We start from the raw sequence: 22,017 nt of genomic DNA, 5'->3' as shown, positions 1-22,017 counted from the left end.
CTTCAAAGTAAATTTTATACAGCATAAGTGCTTCACAGTAGAATTCAAGAAAAGTGGCTTGACAACTATTTTCTTTCTATTGCTAATACTATTAATGCTAAAATAGAATTTCAAATAACTGGTAAAATAAAAAGAAATTTTGAAAAAAAGAATTCAACAAGTTGCTTTTCATACAGAAATGTTAACTATATAAAAACTTGCAGCACCTCCACATACCAGGCAGTGGATGCTCCGACTTTAAACCGAATGGCCCTTTTTTCTCTCCTCGTAATTAATCAAATTTGTTTGTCCATGTGCTATTTGTAAATTAATAAAAATATTTGGCACTAAGCTTTACAGTTAGTTATGCATTAAGTATTTATTTAGAGTCATCTTGTAATTTTATAGAAATAAACACCATAAATGAAATATGGTTTTATAATATGAAATTAAGTTTGGTAAAGTTTAATAATTTTTTCATGATACCTTGGAGCATGGCCTAAAATTAATTTATTCACTTAAACCCGCTTTTCAGTTAAGTATTTTTTATTAATTGTGTGTGGGTAATTTTGAAAACCAGAATTTTCAGAAAATCGTTATCTTGTGAATGGGAAAATTGAAGTGAAATATATAAATACTATATATTTTGGTTTTATTATCCAGTATTAGGAGGGATTTCTTTTACCATACAATAATCTAATTTTTTCCTCTGTGTTAACTATTTTGTTAAAATTGTGATGGAAGTACTTTCAACTAGGGCAACAGCTAAAAGGTGAAAAAAATTTGGTTAATATATTTTTTAAAACTAATTATGCTGTTAGGATCGGAGGTGGGTTTGAAGTATTAAAATATTTAAATACTGATGAGCTCTGCATTCGACTTGATTACCGTTAAAGTTTAAATATTGTACAAGGTAATTTTGAAAGGTGACATAACTTCTCGCCAAAGGTGGCTAGTATAAAAAATATCTTACAATATGTTCACTAATAAAAATTACCTAACTTCCTTTTTTTTAAATTTCTTTTATAAATGCTTAAACTGCAGCTAAGAAAAAAATCTCACAACTGGATTTTGATCTTTTTAGTCTTATCTAACACATGGTTATTTTCAATTTCTGTTAGAGGAACTGAGGAAGTTTCAATTTAAAATTTCTTCATGTAAACAAATTAGCTTTCGTGAAAAATTTCACTATGAAAATATATATTTATTACACAATTGAAGTCAATTTGCTCATAAACATTACACTATATACCATCTCTATCATAATAGAAGCTGAGTTAATTTTTCTAAATTCTAGCAATCAAATTTTAAACTTATTTTGACTGTTTGTCATTGACATTTAAGCTTACAATGGGAGACATTTCAAAGATGCCATCTCATGCATTTGAAATGCTATCAAATTTACATTTTAAAAGATCTTATTATATTAAGATAAAGTTGCTCTCTTGAGAAAATTCATTATAAAAGTAAGTTTTTTATATATTTAAAGTCAATTAATTACGCTATTTACATGAAGAATGAAGTTTAAAGCAAGCTAAATATATATATTTTTTTAATTTAAAAAATCATAACTCACTCATTTTTCAAAAATATGATTTCCAAAATATTTCAAAGAAAAACAGTAAAAATTGTACTAAGATTTTTATTTTTCTCTTTAATTTTGTTAAATATTTAAATATAAAACTTACTGAGATGATGGATGCATTTTAAAATAAACATTTAAATAGGAAAAATATGCAATAAGAAACTGAAGTTTTACTTTCTATCAACTAAACTTAAAAAATAAATAAGATAAACTGAAACTAATCATGATATTTTGCTTTATTATATGAAGCAGCTTTAAAAGTCTAGAAATATATATTCTTTAACAAGTAATGCAAAAATAGAATGGTCAAGAAATAAATATAATAGAACAAAAAATAAATTTGTTATCACTAATATATTTTTCTCAAAGATTCCGAAAGAGGAGAGCGTCTGCTTCTGGTTGCTAATGGCAACCAGAACTGGACCTAACCGCACCGATCGTTCCTAAATTACGGTGCGAACTGAGGTCACGTGACTAGTTTGCTTTCGTGTAACCAGTGTCACCGGTGCGAATATTGGAACGCAGCCAATGACTTTCTTTTCACTTTAAGAGCATCCATATTCTTAATGTAAATAATATTTAATCGGTTTATTTACTAAATTCACTTAATAAGCTCCCAGTTTCTACTTATTCTAAATCTCGAGTAATTTTTCTTTTCTTAAGCTTAATTCAAATCAAGTGTATAAACTCCACATAAAAGAGGATGTCGTGAAAAAAGATATAACAGAAGCAACCAAAATTAAAAATTACTCGTACCCGTTTTATCCTTAACAAAGTAATATCTTGTTCGTAATTTTGCCGCCTTCTATTTCATATCGAAATGCAGAATTGGCGATCGAAATGGGCTGCAGGTGGCGTAAAGCAGAACTCTTTTCCTATGGCAACACTTCACATGCTTTCCCCATTAGCGTGAGGAAAGTCATAGAGGAAGGAAGTACGTTAGTTTCTCTCTTGATTTTCATATAGATTGAAATCTTTTAACTTGAAAAACTATATGGAACTGAAAACTACACTAAACATAGTTCTAAAGAAAAGTATTATGGAAATGTTAAAAAATATTCTTATTAAATAGAAAGGGAAAATATCGTAGTACATTCCTATACAACTGAAAAGAGGAGGAGAGGGAAGGGAGAAGAGCTAATGGCATGAAACCGGCCTCTCCCCAGATGGCGTTGCGATCGCGAGTGTCGAGTGTTGCGATCGCGAATACTAAGCTGTAACACTACGTGTCAATAACATATGCCAACTTTCAAATTTAAACCTGAATTATAGGTAATGTATAAATTAATCTTGCTCCTAGAACAATATGCTAACACTAACATAAGATGGTGCACAGCTTGCAATAGGAACAAATAGTAATAAACAAATGGAAAGAGGCCAAATCAATACAGCCAAAAAAGCGAGTTATTCAAAATCTAGCAACCATGTCACCTTTTTAAATAATTCATCTATAAATAACTAAAGCAAATTTCCACTTCACGCTCAAGAGAATTACATAACATTAATATCTTATGAAATATGGCAGATTTGAGCTCAGATTTTATCTAATTTATTTCTTTTATTGAAAAATTGAACGTTTGAACCTCGCAGAACAAGCTGTAGTTGCAAACTTTCTAACCGGAACTTAGAGTAGGTATCGAGCTAAAGATTGTTATTGTTTACATTTATATTGAAAACACCATCCATTATCAACAAACTTGCAACTGATAACTTCCGATTTCGGAATCACATACTGTTACAGTATTACGGTAAAAAAAAATTTTCTACCTTCAATTCATTACAAATTAAAGTGAAGTTAACATTGCTTTCTTCATTCCAATGAATAAATGTGAATTCAGAACGTACAGAACTGTAATAGTTATAGAACATTCTTCTTCTTTATAGAATAGTATATATTTTTGCATCTATATAATTCGACAAACAACAATAAAGAATCATCTGAATTACTTCAAATAGTATCCTTTTTGCTGATTATTAACAAATTTTTATCCTTGTCTTGGTATTTTTTAGTTTTGAAAGAATAATTTCAACTAGAATTCAGCTATTGTGTTTTCAAGTTGCAAATTGAAATTCATATTGAGATCATACAATAATAAAATTTTGCTGTGTGGTATGTTATTTAAAAGTAATGAAGGGATAATCTATATATATATAAATTATTTGAAAATAAAATTTTTAAACGAAGAACATTTCATTTGGAATTCTCCGGATTTATAAAACAGGTGAGTGTTATTATTTTTATAATAAAACATTTGCTTGAAAAAAATTTTTTTTTCTTATTTTATGATTGTTCTCTACAGAATGGTTTTTTACATCTGATTAAGCACTATAAGAATAACGAAAAGAAACCATATGAAAGTTTTTTATTTCTGTATGAGGAATTTTTAGAATCTTTTTTTTTCCTAAGAATTCTTTATTTTACGTTTTTTAGTTTATAATTTTTTGATAAAAATTGTTGTCAAAATACTTTTTTTTTAAAATTAAATGGTACAACATTATGTGTCTATGAATACTTCTTGCATATTCTAATGTTTGGAGTAATATGATTCAGAGAAGTATGGAATAAAAATTCGGTACTTACGTATTAACACCACCGCAGCTACAGATTTGGCGGTTTTTAAGGGCCGCCAATCTAAACATAAATTTTTTGCTACAAATCATAAAATAAAACACTTTATTTAAAATAAGAACACTTAAAATTCAAAAAACTTTGTTTAGAATCAAAGTAGTCACTCGGATTTCGATGGAAACTGGGCCGATATGGAGTTTAACATAGTTTCAAATCAATCTCTGTTTTCTTTCACCAGATTCTGTCACCATATGAACTCTAATAAATAAGATTCCAAATGAAATAACATTTCCAAAACGTACGTTTACCAAGATAAAGTTTCATGTCATGGGATTTTGTACATTTCTTTTTTTGTAAAATATTTCGCTCCTGAAAAAATAAAATTGCATCTTGTTCTGTTTTTGGCAAATCCCAAAGACGCATTTTCGTAGCACTAAAAAATGGCGTAAAAAATCAGCAAATAATAAGGCAATAAGGAATCCAAAAGATGATATCCAGGACTATTTGATGATAATTTTCTCTAGAATGGTATTCTACGTCCGATTATAAATAAAAAAACAGCAAAAAAAATAAATAAATAAAAAGTTTTCTTATTTTAATGTGAGGAATTTTTAGATTTTTTTCTTTTCTTAAGCATTCCTTATTTTACGTTTTTTAGTTTCTAAATAACGATTTTTATTAAAACTTAAAATTTTTTGATAAAAATTGCTGTCAAAAATCTTTTTTTTACTAAATTAAACTGTATAAAATTATGAGGCTTATGTATACTTTTTACTTATTTTAATGTTTGAACTAATATGATTCTTAAAACTAAAGAATGTAAAGTTTAAATGGGCCTTTCATGTTATATCATTAAATTTAGTAATACTATTTCTCGGGCATTAGGTTTTAACTCTTATAAGAATATACATATTTTTTTCTGTTAATGTACAAATATTTTTCCGATGTGTTTTGGATGTTCCTTATCTAATAAAAAGAGACACCATTTTGTTTTCGTTTGCATAAGAAAGAATATCAAAAAATTTTCTTTTTTAAATTTAATAAGCCGCAATAAAGAAGGAACGTTGCAATGCTACAAGCTACATTAAAGACGTCTGCAGAGTAACTGACTGATTGTTCATATAGAAATCGCAGGTATTCGTCTCATACAAAAACGCCCCCTATAGTTCGTTGCAATCGCGAATTGGTATTCAAAAATCTTTTTTTCTGCTATTGCGATCCATAAACTCATCTATAAAGTTATCAAAATTAATTTCACTGAGAAAAATCTGAGTCGATAAGCATCAAACTTAGCATGTCTAATCGTTTTTGAAACATGACGCTTCTTTGCTCACTCTTGATACGTTTCATTTTTGAAAACGAGCGCTCCGTTGAACAATTTGTTAGAAAAATGCGAAGAGCAGATTCAACATTTGGAAAAACAGATCCAAGTTTGTCTTGAAATAAAGTTTTGTGAAGTTCAGAATGAGTGAACTGAGTTTTTGATGGGAATTTTGATTTTATGTAACTGTTCCAGTTCAGAATAAAAATCTTCCAAATCGTCAAAATAAAAGTCAACTAAATTAGAAATTGCTTCTAGATATTCATTTTCCGCTTGTCCATTTATTCAAAAATCATTGTTTTTCTTAAATTTATTTTCAAAAAATACATTTTAAGGAGGTTCCAGGCCATGGCCTAATGGGTATAGTTAACTGAATATATTGCTTTATAATTTATAACTATACATTTTCATTATCATTTCGACGTAACATTTCATATATTTTCGACGATTTATCCTTTTCGAAGTAAATGGTTCAGTTGAATTGAAACTTCCGAGATTTCACATCATATGCATTGCGAAAGTTACTATTTTCCCCGTCTTACGAGCTGTCGCAGTTTCATTTACGTCGCACTAGAGTTGCACAATGAGCTATTGGCGACGGTCTTGGAATATTCACACCGGACTGCACTGGTGCAACTGAAGTGAACTAGTCACATGACCTAAGTTTCTCTTATCATTGCATTGGCAACAAAAATCACATGAAAAGGTGGATTTTAGTTGGGTATACAAAACGTTGTAAAAAGAAACCTTATAATTACCTAAATTTTAGATGATATTCATCTTAAGACAGACTTTATTTGAGGATTTTTTTAAGCTTGAAAACCCTAAGACAACCTCGATCCATTGTTATTAAGAAAAAGAATTGTTTTCCAAGGTTTTGGATTAGGGTAAAGTGCGTAGAATAGAGCAGATTGTAACAGACCTCGTTTTAAGGTTAGAAGGTTTACACGTAAACCGCATAAAAATCTTTTAAGGTTCGCATGAAAAGGTTTCTGTCGAGTGAAAATAAACCTTACTTTGTTATCTGGGCCTTGTTTCAAAAGCCATTTATTTCAAATTGTTCATAAAGGATCATCAATTTTTTTTGCGATAGGTTAATACCGTTAACGGTCAACTGAATAGTTCTGAACTTCTAATAATATAAATAGAAAAAAGTTTTGTATACATTAAAAACTAATCTTACAGTCATGAGTAACAGTTACAAACTCACAGCAGTTATAAAAATAGCATATTATTCGCCGCAAAAATGCATCATTTTATATTAACGGAGCCTTCGAAAACCTGCCTTTAAAGAAACACTCCTTATTCCAAAAGCCACATTTTTCAACTTGTTCATAAGTGATCATTAATTTTTTATGATACGTTAATAATCAACTGAATTATTCTGAACGTCTTAAAATGAACAAAATATATATAAAAAGGGTTTTGTATACATTCAGAGCCGTTTTTATGTTTACAGGGGCCCTGGGCCTGTCGCTATCTGGGGACCCTTTATGAGTAAATTTAGAGAAAAAAAAAATTTTTTTAAATAATTTTTAAAAATTATTTTATTTTAAGAGTAAAAACATATAAATTAATTATAAAAGCTTATATACGTTATTTTTATCGAAAATTTAAGGTAACAATACTTTTCGCGCTTTTTGAGAGGCGAATCTTCTATCACATCATCAAAATCAATTTCCTGTGAGACATACATTTTGCTTTGCAGTCAAAATCTGTTTGACTTAGAAACATCAAATTATGAAGGTGTGTAGAAAATATGTAAAGAGTTAGAAAAAATACAGTTTGATTATTAGTTTTTTTTTTTATAATCGCCGCTGAAAGACTGACTCAATTTTGAGCCAATGTTTAACTACCAAGCCTTGAAATTTTAAAACCAATCCAGAAGACAAGAGAACTCCAGGATCAAGTAGTGAAAGTAGTAGTTTTGTCTTTGTGGAGGACGTTTTGATGGAACTAGCCTGCAATTGAGTTACATGGAGAGGAAAACCACGAAATCCTCCCACGGTTAGTCTAATACCAAGGGAACTCTAATCCATGATCCGCCTACCACTGAGGATATTTCACGTCAGCACTGTGGTCGGTAAAAGTCGGGTTTAGAATTCATATCTATCAGCCATCACTGGGATTCGAACTCGGTGCACCTCATTCGGAGGATGCTCTATCCCTCGAGTCCAACTTTATTGAGTAATAACTCTGCGACAGGTTCCAATTTTATTGATTTGCTTAAATTTAATCATCTTCAAAATGTAAATGGTAATTCAATCGTAATTTTTGTAGAGAAAAAAGGAAATAAACCGTTTTTCCTCTTAACCTGCAATGAATGCAGAAGCAACCACGAGGGTTAAGTGAGCAAAATGAACAGGCAGCGGAGCCTTCCAGTTCTTTAAATAATTGTTAAATTATTAGCTATTAACCTGCGTACTTAAAAAAATAAGAAAAACATTTCTCAGTATTAGGAAATAATAATTAAAAACTGTCATCAGATGGAATAGAACCCACGATCTCACAGTTATGTGTTAGATTTCATAATCATCAGCCCCAAATATACACACCTGCCTTGCGGATATTTTTTAAACTTAATAAATTAAGTCATTTGGTTACTTGACCATAATTCGGCTTATCTTATTCATTTTCAGCTTATGTATATGCACCAAAAATAAATTCAAAACTAGACTAGATATAACACAAGGACTGCTAATTTAACTGTCGGATATAAACCTTATTTAAGATTGAAAATAATAAAACTATGAAAAATCTACATTCCTCGAATTAAATATTTTAAAAATAGTCTGTTTTTGGGTTATAATATTCCTAATTACCTTAATAAACATTAATCGTAATGTCGGGGTTCCACCGATGGAAGACATTTAATATATCAATGGAACACACTAAAGCTTTATAGCAATTAGTTTTACAATTACAATTATAGAATAATTATTATAAGATTATTATAGAATGAATATAGAATTAATATTTATAATAGAATGAAAGGTTTTAAAAGACAAATATTTGTTAATGTTTAATCTAACGAATAGCCCGTGATAAATTTCGTGACAAAAAAAAGAAGAAAATTGAAGACTGATTGATTTCCGGATTTTAGAAACACCTTCTAGTTTTAATATTCAATCAAATTGGTTTCGATGTCTTTCATCCCACATGTCTCACTAGTGATTCAGCATATTTTGATATCAATTTTGTTTCGTTCTTATTTAATATTAATTTGTTTGCGACAATTATTTTTTTACTACTTTTTTGCGTATTAATTGTTTTTTGAATTGACAATTTCAATCATCTTTTAGGTATTTAAAACTGCAGCATATCACATGAAAGTATTAAGTATATATATAATTTTTACAATAAAGTAAAATAAAAAAGAATTCTGATCCTTAGGAACAAATATTAAAAAGTCTCATGATCGAATGATGGAGCATAATTACCTTTTAAACAAATCAAAATTTTTTTTACCTTTTAAACTAAAAATTTGCTCATTTTTAAATAATTTATTAATACTCAAATTATCTAAAAGATGATATGACAACGAAGTTTTTTATTTTATTCAGTCATTTATTTATATTTTTTCCATTTTTTTATTTATTTTAATTTCATTAAATTAAATGCTCATCACGTTTAAAATAAAAACAAAGCTGTCAAAATTTCATATATAGTTTCGATTTATAATTTTAAGAAATTGTTTCGACTTTGATTAGGAAATTTAAAAGCCTTATTAATAAAAAAATTGAGAAGCCTTATTAACTTTAAACACATAATAACAACAAAAAGGAGTTAAAAATAGAAACAAATATGATCAATAAACAATAAAATCATAAGCTAACTAAATAAATTAATTTCGTGTACGAAATATATTACAAATAAAACATATTTCATATTTAGGGGAAACATGGAAAATTTGGTCATACACGAGTTTTAAACAATTTTTCTTCTCATGTTTAAACATTTTTTTAGCTGATGATCATTTGATTTCAATGCTCTATTAAACAAAATCATATGTTGTTTCTGTTTATTAGCAGTAAGTAAAATTAAAATAAAATTACATTTGTTGTATCAATTTTATCCAGAACAGACAAAATTAAGAGTTTTGGCAAACAGGCCAGTCAAAGAGGGAATTGAATAGTGGCCCGCCATTTAAATAAATAAACAAAAAAATCTCAATGTATATAGAAAAAACAGCGCAAACCTTTCACGTTTTCCCTAAAATCAAATTGATTTAACAGAAACATTTGCTTACCTCCAACGTGAAAGATTTATGTCTTCTTAATATCCTACGAAAATTTGATATAGAAATTCCTATTTCATTCTCTTACGATTGATTTAAAAAATAACAAAATTAAATCAACCACAATAACTAAATAAATTAAACAATTAGGCTAGTTGAAACATTTAGGATGATTAAAGGAAAAAAAAACTTTTATAATACTTTGTTGTTGTTGTTAATTTACGTCGCACTAGAGCTGCACAATGGGCTATTGGCGACGGTCTGGGAGACATCCCGGAGGATGATCCGAAGACATGCCATCACAATTTTGATCCTCTGCGGAGGGGATGGCACCCCCGCTTCGGTAGCCCGACTACCTGCGCGAGAAGTCGAGCACTTTACGGTAGCACAGTTTAACAAGGACCAATACCGCACACCCTCGGTCCCTACGCAGACTGATCCAACTGGTCACCCATCCGCACGCTGACCGTAGCCAGTGATGCTTGACTTTGGTTATCTGTTGAGAACCGTGTCTTAACGATCAGTCCACTGCGGGACTACAACAATAATAAAACATATTTCATATTTAAAAAAACATATTCCATCCGTTATGAAAGACAAATCTTCTAAAGCCAAAGAGGATCTCTTAGTTCTAAAAATGTCTGATTTTTGGCTGCAAGATAATTTTTTATTTCTCCAATTAAATGTAGAAATCTATCAAGTACTTTGCCTTTACTAAGCCAGCGTACTTCAGTATGTATTTGCATAGCATTTATTGGAAAACGGAAATACTTTATCCTTAGGCAAAAGTAGGGGGAGCACCTAGATCGATTGAGGGGAGCCATGGTGCCCGTGGACAAAGGGCTGGGGATCCCTGGATTAAATCTTTGACTAAATTTATTTTATTTTTCAGACTGGATTTTAGGTTTCAAATAAAATTGCATTTAACAGATGTTTTGAAGTTAGTCAAATTTAGATGTAATCATATTATGAGAGACCTTGAATTACACTGGTTATCATAAATTAAGGAAAATTCACAAAAATCGCGATAACTCAAGAAATTACACATGGAATTTTATGAAACTTACCCACAATATACAACACATAGTAAGGTATTAAACAACATAAAAAGAAATTATCAGACATTAATAGTAGTATAGAAATTAGCACATGTATAAAATAAACAAATTGGAAGTATCGGTTTGCAATAGAAAAAGTACCTTTAATATGGAATATGATTGCCTCTAGAAGCAATACAGCACAAACAGCGATGTGTGATGCTTTCAATTATGCGGTCTATCAGTTCAATAGGAAGTGAGAGCCATTGCTCTTGTAAAGCAGTTGCAAGCGTGGCAAGGGTCTGAGGGGGCGGATTGATGGCAGATACACGCCTCCCTAGAGCATCCCAAACGTGCTCGATAGGATTCAAGTCCGGGGATCGAGCTGGCCACTCCATGCGAGTAATTGTTTCCTGTTGAAGATAATCATCAACAATGCGAGCTCTGTGTGGTCTTGCATTATCGTCCTGTAACAGGAAGCAATCACCAATTGCCCCGGCATATGGGCGCACATAAGCATCAAGGATGTTGTCTCGATAAACCTGAGCATTCACGGTTCCCCTTGGAAAGACATGGAGGTATGTGCGCCCTCCTAAGGATATGCCTCCCCAAACACAGACACTGCCTCTTCCGTATGCATCTCTTTCACGGATGTTTGATGGATGATAACGGGTCCCAGGTTCTCTCCATATCAAATAACGTCTACTGTCACTTTCTAGACTAAACCTGGACTCATCCGTAAAGAGAACAGGCCTCCATTGATCTGACGTCCAGTGGACATGTTGTCGGGCCCACTGCAAACGGTCTCTCCTATGGCGTGATGTGAGCGGCACGCAAATGGCTGGTCGTCTCGCATACAGACCACCTTCGTGGAGCCTTCTGCGCACAGTTGACGTTGACACCAACCTTCCGGTGGCTGCAGCAAGAGAGGATCTAAGATGTGTCGGAGTAGCGGTTCTATTCCTGCGTGCACTTAATGTCAAATATCGGTCATCGGCACTGGTCGTAACAGTTGGCCGTCCTTGACTGAACCTCCTAGATGCCGAATCTGTGGTTTGAAATTGCCTCCAAAGTCTATGAACCACAGATGGACTCACATTTAGCCATCTGGCCACTTCTGATTGACTCTGCCCTGCCTCTAGTCTCCCGATGGCTCTCCATCGTAGTTCTTCAGGCAAATGATGCCTAGAGGTCATTATTACGAATTGGCTATCTCAGATTTTCAATGTCGCAATCACAGTAAAATTTGTGTGCTTTCTCTCAAACTTGGACTTTTATGCTCCAGGCAGATGACGTAAGCCGAGTGCAGCGCCACTAATTTGCATATTGCAATTTTACTCAGCTACTCTTAGTGGACAACATATGCAAATTTTGCACGGTTTGGCTTACTTTTGAAAGAGTTATCGCTATTTTTGTGATTTTTCCTTAATTTATGATAACCAGTGTAGTAGGTCAGTACTCAATAGATTTTAAAATTTGTTAAATATTATTGATCATTTTTGTGAGAAATATCTATCCCGGTAGCCTAAGTGTTACATACAAGTTATTTTATGTATCTAAACAAATTGAATTAAAAAATTTTTTTTTTTACCACTTGTCGTTTTTTAAAAGAAAAAGCATTTAGTAATAAAACTACAACAGCTACTTTTATTAAAGCAATTGTACAACATGTGTTAGAAAAGATTTATTAAATAAAAGATGCTACAAATAATTTTAATAAAAGTTGCAAGAAATCTTTTCTTTTCATTGAAAAAACATATTAACTTGAACTCAGGATTCAAATGATAAGAAAATAAATCACATTTTATATCTTAGTCAAACTTAACTGGTTGTAAATAAAGTAATATAATCCAGTAATCAAGGGGTAAATTGAAAACAATATGAACATGAATGCAAACATTTAGATCCTTGTTATTTAAAAAAAAAACTAATTTATTACAGACTTCAAAAATATGGTGTGTCAATAGAATAAACAATACTGTATTTAATCAGATGACATTTTTGAGAAAAACTCTTATTCATTATACTACAATAAAAAGGTTTCTCACCAGCAAAATCACCAAACAGTAAAGTTAGCTTGTGAAAAATTAAAAACTCTTTTTTTTTAAAACATATGAAAAAAATAAGATTTTTCACCAGTGTGAATAAAACAACAATAAATTAGATGGACCTTAAGTGAAAAAAAAAACTTTTAACAAGCATATGGTTTTTAAATAGCGTGAACACGACTGACTAGTTAGATAGTTCTTTCTTGAAAAAGCTTTATTACGTACATAACATGAGTGAAGTTTCTTACCACTAAGAAGAGGACTTTGTTCAGTTAAACTACCTCTTAATGAAAAACTCTTGTTACATACACTACAAGAATAAGGCTTCTTACCAGTATGAGCACCGCCTGTGAACTGTAAGATTACTTTTTGTGAGATACTCTTATAATATGTAATACATGAATAAGGTTTCTCACCAGTATGCACACAACAGTGTTTATTCAGAGTCACTCAATGTAAAAAACTCTTATTACATATACTACAAGAATAAGACTTTTCTTTAATATGAACACTACCGCATTTAGTGAGATGACTTTTTCCAGAAATTTAAGGATAAGGCTTCTCACCAATATGAACACGACTGTGTTCTGTCAGACTACCTTTTTGTGAAAAGCTCTCATCACATATACTACAAGAATAAGGCTTCTCACCAGTATGAACAAGACTGTGTTTATTCAGATTCCCTTTTTCTAAAAAACTCTTATTACATATATTACAAGAAAAAGGTTTCTCACCAGTATGAACAAAACAGTGTTTATTCAAAGTCCCTCTTTCCGAAAAACTCTTATTACATATACAACAAGAATAAGGTTTCTCACCAGTATGAACACGACTGTGTATTTTCACACTATTTTTTTGTGAAAAACTCTTATTACATATGCTACAAGAATAAGGCTTCTCACCAGTATGAACAAGACTGTGTATTTTCAGTCTATCTTTAAGTGAAAAACTTTTATTACATACACTACAAGAATAAGGTTTCTCCCCAGTATGAACACGACTGTGTATTTCTAAACTACCTTTTAATGAAAAACTTTTATTACATATGCCACAAGAATAAGGTTTCAACCCAGTATGAACATGAGAGTGTAAATTCAGATTCCCTTTCTCTGAAAAACTCTTGTTACATAAATTACAAGAATAAGGCTTCTCACCATGATGAAAACGACTGTGTTTTGTCAGATTACCGTTTTGAGAAAAACTCTTATTACATATACTACAAGAATAAGGCTTCTTACCAGTATGAACAAGACTGTGTTTATTCAGAGTCCCTCTTTCTGAGAAACTCTTATTACATATACTACAAGAATAAGGCTTCTCACCAGTATGGAAACGACTGTGTCTTGTCAGATTACCTTCTTGAGAAAACCTTTTATTACATATAGTACAAGAATAAGGCTTCGCACCAGTATGAATATGACCGTGTAGAGTGAGATTTCTTTTTCGTGAAAATTTTTTATTACATATAGTACAAGAATAAGGTTTCTCACCAGTATGAACACGACTGTGTTCTGTCAGACTACGTTTTTGTGAAAAACTCTTATTACATATATTACAAGAATAAGGCTTCACACCAGTATGAACAAGACTGTGTTTTTTAAGACTATCTTTATGTGAAAAATTTTTATTACATATACTACAAGAATAAGGTTCCTCCCCAGGTTGAACACGACAGTGTTGATTCAGAGTACCTTTCATTGAAAAACTCTTATTACATACACTACAAGAATAAGGTTTCTCCCCAGTATGAACACGGCAGTGTTGATTCAGAGTCCCTCTCCTTGAAAAACTCTTATTACATATATTACAAGAATAAGGCTTCTCACCATTATGAACACGACCATGTGTAGTGAGATGTTTTTTCTGTGAAATTTTTTTATCACATGTACTGCAAGAATAAGATTTCTTCCCAGTATGAACAAGACAGTGTTGTTTCAGAGTTATTCTCATCGAAAAACTCGTATTAGATATACTACAAGAATAAGGCTTCTCACCAGTATGAACACGACTGTGTATAGTGAGATTTCATTTTTGTGTGAAACTTTTTATTACATATAGTACAAGAATAAGGTTTCTCACCAGTACGAATATGAATGTGTTTGATCAGACTACTTTTTAGTGAAAAAATTTCATTACATGTACTACAAGAATAAGGCTTCTTACCAGTATGAACAGGATTGTGTCTAGTGAGATTAAATTTTTGCGAAAAACTCTTATTACATAAATTACAAGAATGAGGTTTCTCACCAGTATGAACATTTGTAAAAAACTCTTATTTTATATGCTACAGGAATAAGTTTTTTTACCAAAATGAATTTTAGTATTTACTCATACTTTTTCCTGAAAAACCATTTTCAGAATAAAAAGAATAAGGTTTACTTACAGGATGATACCTATTTTGAATTAAATTAGGCTTTTAATAACATATGATACAAAAAAGAGCATGCTGTATCAAGTCACTAACTTTGACCAAATTTTTACTTAAGTAACATATAATACTGTGGAAATATGATCACCTTACAGCAGGCACATGATTTATTAATAGACGCATTTGTGAATTTAAATTAAATTACCAAGATACTAAATTATTACTATATAGATACTAAATTATTAGCATGATATTATTAAACTAAATTATTTCACCTTGTTTTTTTATCACAGGAAACAGCAGAATAATGTACAATTTCATGTATTAGATTCAATTAACCAAAAACATAATCTTTAAAAAAAGAAAAAGATATATGCATGCACAATATGAATTTTAGTTACTGTCAGCAAGAAGATATTTTATCACTCATATCAATTTTTTTTCTGTATATAGAAGATAATATTTGAATTAGATCTGCATGGAAATAACCTTTGTTAAGCGCTCTCTATATTGCTTCCGTTACTATGCTGGTAATTCACTTCACATTTGTAAGATTATGGATATGCAGGCTAATAAATTTAATCCAAGTAGGGGCAAATCAAAAACAATATATGATTTTCTTTACACAAATAGGGTTTATTAAAGTCGTCTTCGGTATAAGTAAGAAAGTATGTTTTAATATAGTTTCTCAGCAAAGATTTTTTCAACAATTAAGCACAGATTTGAGCGTTGGTTACGTTATCGGTTGCCTACTTCAACACACCTGATGTCCAGAATCTTAGGACAGTTTATAGAAAGTAGAGTAAGCTATTATAGAATATCAACCTCTCATTTTCTTAAGAGAGCATTCATACTGCATTGTAGAAAACCGCATATGCAATTCTAAAGATGCTATTGAGAATATGATTGGGAAATCTTTTGCGAGTATAGTATTTCACTAACGAAGTCGCGTTTCCATCTCACAATTCACACACATGAGTTTTAAGCACGCACTATTTTTGTGTCGTTCAGGAACATTATCACAGTTCACATTTAACACACCCCTGATTGCGATCGAGGAAGAATGAGAGCCTAAATTGATGATCCTTTTCTCTCGACGATGATTGAAAGTGCATTGATCACATTCTGAGTCAACACTCCGTAAATTAGAACATATTTTTAAACAAAATAGAATTTTCTATATATTTATAGGTAATATAGAATATTTTAAGATATCCATCTTCCATATAAAGAGCCTTAAAATCGTTACGCTTTTCTTGATGATGATTACTGACGGGCATTTTTGGAGCTCAGTCTTGGTTGCGCTTACAGCTCGCTGATTGTATAAAAGGAGATGGTTTTCTTGATTGGTTGTGAATTTACGTCGCAGTAGAGCTGCACAATAGGCTATTGGCGACGGTCTGGGAAACATCCCGGAGGATGATCCGAAGACATGCCATCACAATTTTGATCCTCTCTGGAGGGGATGGCACCCCCGCTTCGGGAAACCGACGACCTGCGCGAGAGGTCGAGCACTTTACGGTAGCTCAGTTTAACGAGGACTATTACCGCACACCCTCGGTCCCTACGCAGGCTGATCAAAGTGGTCACCCACCCACACACTGACCGCAGCCGGAGATGCTTGACTTCGGTGATCTGCTGGGAACCGTGTCTTAACGATCAGTCCACTGCGGGACGACGGTTTTCTTGAAGCAGTAGAGTTAACTTGCGCACTGTCCTGAATGCCAGCCGTTTTATAGCCCTAAACTTTGGCAATCAGCCGAAATGGGTGATTGCCAAACGAAATCTATCGCCAAGAGCTTGGATGCCAGATTTTTTTTGAGCGTGGTGAAAATGGCGAATACGTTATATAGCTCCAATAATGTACACAATCTTTTTATGAACTAATAAGTAAATTCCTATCGTTTAAAATCTAGTTCACCAGCCCCAGTGTGACTTTATGTCTAACGTGGAAGCGATGAAATTGCACGTTATGACCATAATTTGTAGGAAAAGAAATCGCACTGTCTTGAATGCCAGCCGTTTTATAAACCTAAACTTTGGCGATCAGCTGAAATGGGTGATCATGCAATTTAACTTCATCGACGGAAATATTTTATGGTTGGGCACACCTAGATCGATCGAGGGGGGTCATGGTGCCCACGGGTATAGGGTTGGGGACCCCAGAATTAAATCTTTGACTAAATTTATTTCATTTTTGAGACTGGATTTTAGGTTTCAAATAAAATTGCATTTAACAGATATTTTGAAGTTAGTCAAATTTAGATGTAATCATATTATGAGAGACTTTGAATCAGTAAGTCAGTACTCAATAGATTTTAAAATTGGTTAAATATTATTGATCATTTCTGTGAGAAATATGTATCCCGGTAGCCTAAGTGCTACATACAAGTTATTTTATGTATCTAAACAAATTGACTTAAAAATGGTTTTTTTTTACCACTTGTCGTTTTTTTAAAAGAAAAAAAAACATTTAGTAATAAAATTACAACAGCTACTTTTATAAAAGCAATTGTACAACGTGTGTTAGAAAAGATTTATTAAATAAAAGATGTTACAAATGATTTTAATAAATTGCTAGAAGTCTTTTTTTTTTCATTGAAAAAAACATATTAACTTGAACTCAGGATTCTAATGATAAGAAAATAAATCACAATTTATAACTTAATCAAACATAACTGGTTGTAAATAAAGTAATATAATCCAGTAATCAAGGGGTAAATTGAAAACAATATGAACATGAATGCAAACATTTAGATCCTTGTTATTTAAAAAAAAAACTAATTTATTACAGACTTCAAAAATATGGTGTGTCAATAGAATAAACAATACTGTATTTAATCAGATGACATTTTTGAGAAAAACTCTTATTCATTATACTACAATAAAAAGGTTTCTCACCAGTAAAGTTAGCTTTAGAAAAATTAAAAATTCTTTTTTTTTTATAAACATATTAAATAAATAAGATTTTTCACCAGTATGAATAAAACAACAATAAATTCGATGGACCTTAAGTGAAAAAAAAGAAAACTTTTAACAAGCATACGGCTGTTAAATAGCGTGAACATGACTGTGACTAGTTAGATAGTTCTTTCTTGAAAAAGCCTTATTACATATACTACATGAATAAAGTTTCTTACCACTATGAAGACGACATTGTTCAGTCAAACTACCTCTTAATGAAAAACTTTTATTACATACACTACAAGAATAAGGCTTCTCACCAGTATGAGCACCGCCTGTGATCTGTAACATTACTTTTTGTGAGAAACTCTTATAATATGTAATACATGAATAAGGTTTCTCACCAGTATGCACACAACAGTGTTTATTCAAAGTCAATCAATGTAAAACACTCTTACTACATATACTACAAGAATAAGACTTCTCTTTAGTAAGAACACTACTGCGTGTAGTTTTAGTAAATTTTTATAATAACATAAACTTTAGTAAAATAAATGTAGTAAATTTTTTATTACACAAACTTTAAGGATATGGCTTCTCATCAGTATGAACAAAACTGTGTTTTGTCAAACTACATTTTAGTAAAAAATTTTCATTACATACACTACAAGAATAAGGCTTCTCACCAGTATGAACAAGACTGTGTTTATTCAGATTCCCTCTTTCTGAAAAACTCTTATTACATATACTACAAGAATAAGGCTTGTCACCAGTATGAACAAGACTGTGTTTATTCAGAGTTCCTCTTTCTGAAAATCTCTTATTACATATACTACAAGAATAAGGTTTCTCACCAGTATGAACACGACTGTGCTTATTCAGAGTCGATCTTTCTGAAAAACTCTTATTACATATACTACAAGAATAAGGCTTCTCACCAGTATGAATAAGACTGTGTTTATTCAAAGTCCCTCTTTCCGAAAAACTTTTATTACATATACTACAAGAATAAGGTTTCTCCCCAGTATGAACACGACTGTGTATTCTCAGACCACCTTTTTGTGAAAAACTCTTATTACATATGCTACAAGAATAAGGCTTCTTACCAGTATGAACAAGACTGTGTTTATTCAGACTCCCTCTTTCTGAAAAACTCTTATTACATATACTACAAGAATAAGGCTTCTCACCAGTATGAACACGGGAGTGCTGACTCAGATTACTTCCTTGAGAAAAACTTTTATTACATATAGCACAAGAATAAGGCTTCGCACCAGTATGAACACGACAGTGTATAGTGAAATTTCTTTTTCGCGAAAATGTTTTATTACATATAGTACAAGAATAAGGTTTCTCACCAGTATGAACAAGACTGTGTTTCGTCAGACTACATTTTAGGGAAAATTTTTTAATACATATACTACAAGAATAAGGTTTCTCACCCGTATGAACACGACTGTGTTCTGTCAGCCTATGTTTTTGTGAAAAACTTTTATTACATATATTACAAGAATAAGGCTTCTCACCAGTATGAACAAAACTGTGTATTTTCAGTTTATCTTGATGTGAAAAACTTTTATTACATATACTACAAGAATAAGGTTTCTCCCCAGTATGAACACGGCAGTGTTGATTCAGATTACTTTCTTGAGAAAAACTTTTATTACATATAGTACAAGAATAAGGCTTCGCACCAGAATGAACACGACCGTGTATAGTGAGATTTCTTTTTCGTGAAAATGTTTTATTACATATAGTACAAGAATAAGGTTTCTCACCAGTATGAACAAGGCTGTGTTTCATCAGTCTACAATTTAGTGAAAATTTTTTATTACATATACTACAAGAATAAGGTTTCTCACCAGTATGACCACGACTGTGTTCAGTCAGACTACGTTTTTGTGAAAAACTCTTATTACATATATTACAAGAATAAGGCTTCTCGCCAGTATGAACAAGACTGTGTATTTTCAGTCTATCTTTATATGAAAAACTTTTATTACATATACTACAAGAATAAGGTTTCTCCCCAGTATGAACACGATAGTGTTGATTCAGAGTACCTTTCATTGAAAAACTCTTATTACATATAGTACAAGAATAAGGTTTCTCCCCAGTATGAACAAGGCTGTGTTTCATCAGTCTACAATTTAGTGAAAATTTTTTATTACATATACTACAAGAATAAGGTTTCTCACTAGTATGACCACGACTGTGTTCTGTCAGACCACGTTTGTGTGAAGAACTCTTATTACATACACTACAAGAATAAGGTTTCTCCCCAGTATGAACACGACAGTGATGTTTCAGAGTCTTCCTCGTTGAAAAACTCTTAGTAGATTTACTACAAGAATTAGGCTTCTCACCAGTATGAACACGATTGTGTATAGTGAGATTTCTTTTTCTTGAAAACTTTTTATTACATATAGTACAAGAATAAGGTTTCTCACCAGTATGAACATGAATGTGTTTGATCAGACTACTTTTTAGTGAAAAAATTTCGTTACATATACTACAAGAAGAAGGCTTCTCACCAGTATGAACACTTGCGAAAAACCCTTATTTTATTTACTACAAGAATAAGATTTTTCACCAGTATGAATTTTAGTATTTGCTCAGACTTTTTCCTGAAAAACTCTTGTTAGAATAAAGTTGACTTACAGGATGACACCTATTCTGATTTAAATTATGGCTTTAATAACAAATGATACAAAAAAGAACATGCTGTATCAAGTCACTTACTTTGACTAAATTTTTACTTAAGTAAAATAGAATATTTTGGAAATATGATCACCTTACAGCAGGCACATGATTTATTAATAGACGCATATGAGAATTTAAATTATATTGCCAAGATACTAAATTATTACTATACTTAATTATTACTATATAGATACTAAATTATTACTATGATACTATTAAACTAATTTATCTCACTTTTTTGTTTTTTTTTTATCACAAAAAAAAGCAGATAATGCACAATTTCATGTATTCGATTCAATTAACCAAAAATACATAATCTTTATAAAAAGAAAAAGATATATGCACGCACAATATGAATTTTATTTTCTGTCAGCAAGAAAATATTTTATCACTCATATCGATTTTTTTACCGTATGTAGAAGATAATATTTGAATTAGATCTGCATGGAAATAAACTTTATAAAGCGCTTTCTATGTTGTTTCTGTTACTATGATGGTAATTCACTTCACATTCGTAAGATTATGGATATGCAGGCATATAAATTTAATCCAAGTAGGGGCAAATCAAAAACAATTTTTTTATGCTTTTTCTTTACACAAATAGGGTTTATTAAAGTCGTCTTCGGTATAAGTAAGAAAGTATGTTTTAATATAGTTTCTCAGCAAAGAATTTTTTAACAATTAAGTACAGATTTGAGCGTTGGTTACCTACTTCAACACACCTGATGTCCAGAATCTAGGGACAGTTTTTGAAAAGTAGAGTAAGTTACTACAGAATATCAACTTCTCCTTTTCTTAAGAGAGCATTCATACTGCATTTTAGAAAACCGCAATTCTGAAGATGCCATTGAGAAAATGATTGGGAAATTCTTTTGAAGTATAGTATTTCACTAACGAAGTCACGTTTGCATCTCAGAATTCACACACATGAGTTTTAAGCCAGCACTATTTTTGTGTCGTTCAGAAACATTATCACAGTTCACATTTAACACACCCCTGATTGCTTATTGAGGAAGCATGAGAGCTTAAATTGATGATCCTCTTCTCTCGTCGATGATTGAAAGTCCGTTGATCACATTCTGTGTCAACACTCCGTAAATTGGAATGCATTTGTAAACAAAATAGAATTTTCTAAATACTTATAGGTAATATAGAATATTTGAAGAAATCTATCTTCCATTTGAAGAGCCTTATTGATGATGAAGACTGACGGGCATTTTTGAAGCTCTGTCTTGGTTGCGCTTATAGCTCGCTACTTGTATAAAA

General features: G+C 31.4%; 1 protein-coding gene across 1 annotated transcript; it reads right to left on the bottom strand.

Moving 5' to 3' along the window:
- Window positions 1-18,557: 18,557 nt before the first annotated feature.
- Window positions 18,558-21,599, bottom strand: LOC107451461 (uncharacterized). The gene is made up of 2 exons (XM_043044495.3): window positions 21,536-21,599; window positions 18,558-20,606 (listed from the first exon to the last, which is right to left on the bottom strand). The coding sequence occupies exons 1-2, from the start codon at window positions 21,597-21,599 to the stop codon at window positions 18,631-18,633; spliced, it is 2,040 nt and encodes a 679-aa protein (XP_042900429.3). The 3' UTR covers window positions 18,558-18,630.
- Window positions 21,600-22,017: the final 418 nt, after the last annotated feature.

The sequence above is a fragment of the Parasteatoda tepidariorum genome, chromosome 9 (assembly GCF_982258835.1).
Source record: "Parasteatoda tepidariorum strain Cologne lab strain chromosome 9, Ptep-v5.0, whole genome shotgun sequence".
NCBI lineage: Eukaryota > Metazoa > Arthropoda > Arachnida > Araneae > Theridiidae > Parasteatoda > Parasteatoda tepidariorum.
The sequence above is the reverse complement of the archived record's forward strand: the minus strand, read 5'-3'. Positions and strand labels throughout refer to the sequence as shown.

Bases quoted from the DNA above. Each gene is read 5' to 3' on its own strand.
- LOC107451461 (XM_043044495.3), bottom strand. From the start codon at position 21,599: ATGGCATCTTCAGAATTGCGGTTTTCTAAAATGCAGTATGAATGCTCT. The intron at 20,607-21,535 runs GTTGATATTCTG...AAATAAAATAAG, and splicing joins CTCTCTTAAGAAAAGGAGAA to GGTTTTTCGCAAGTGTTCAT.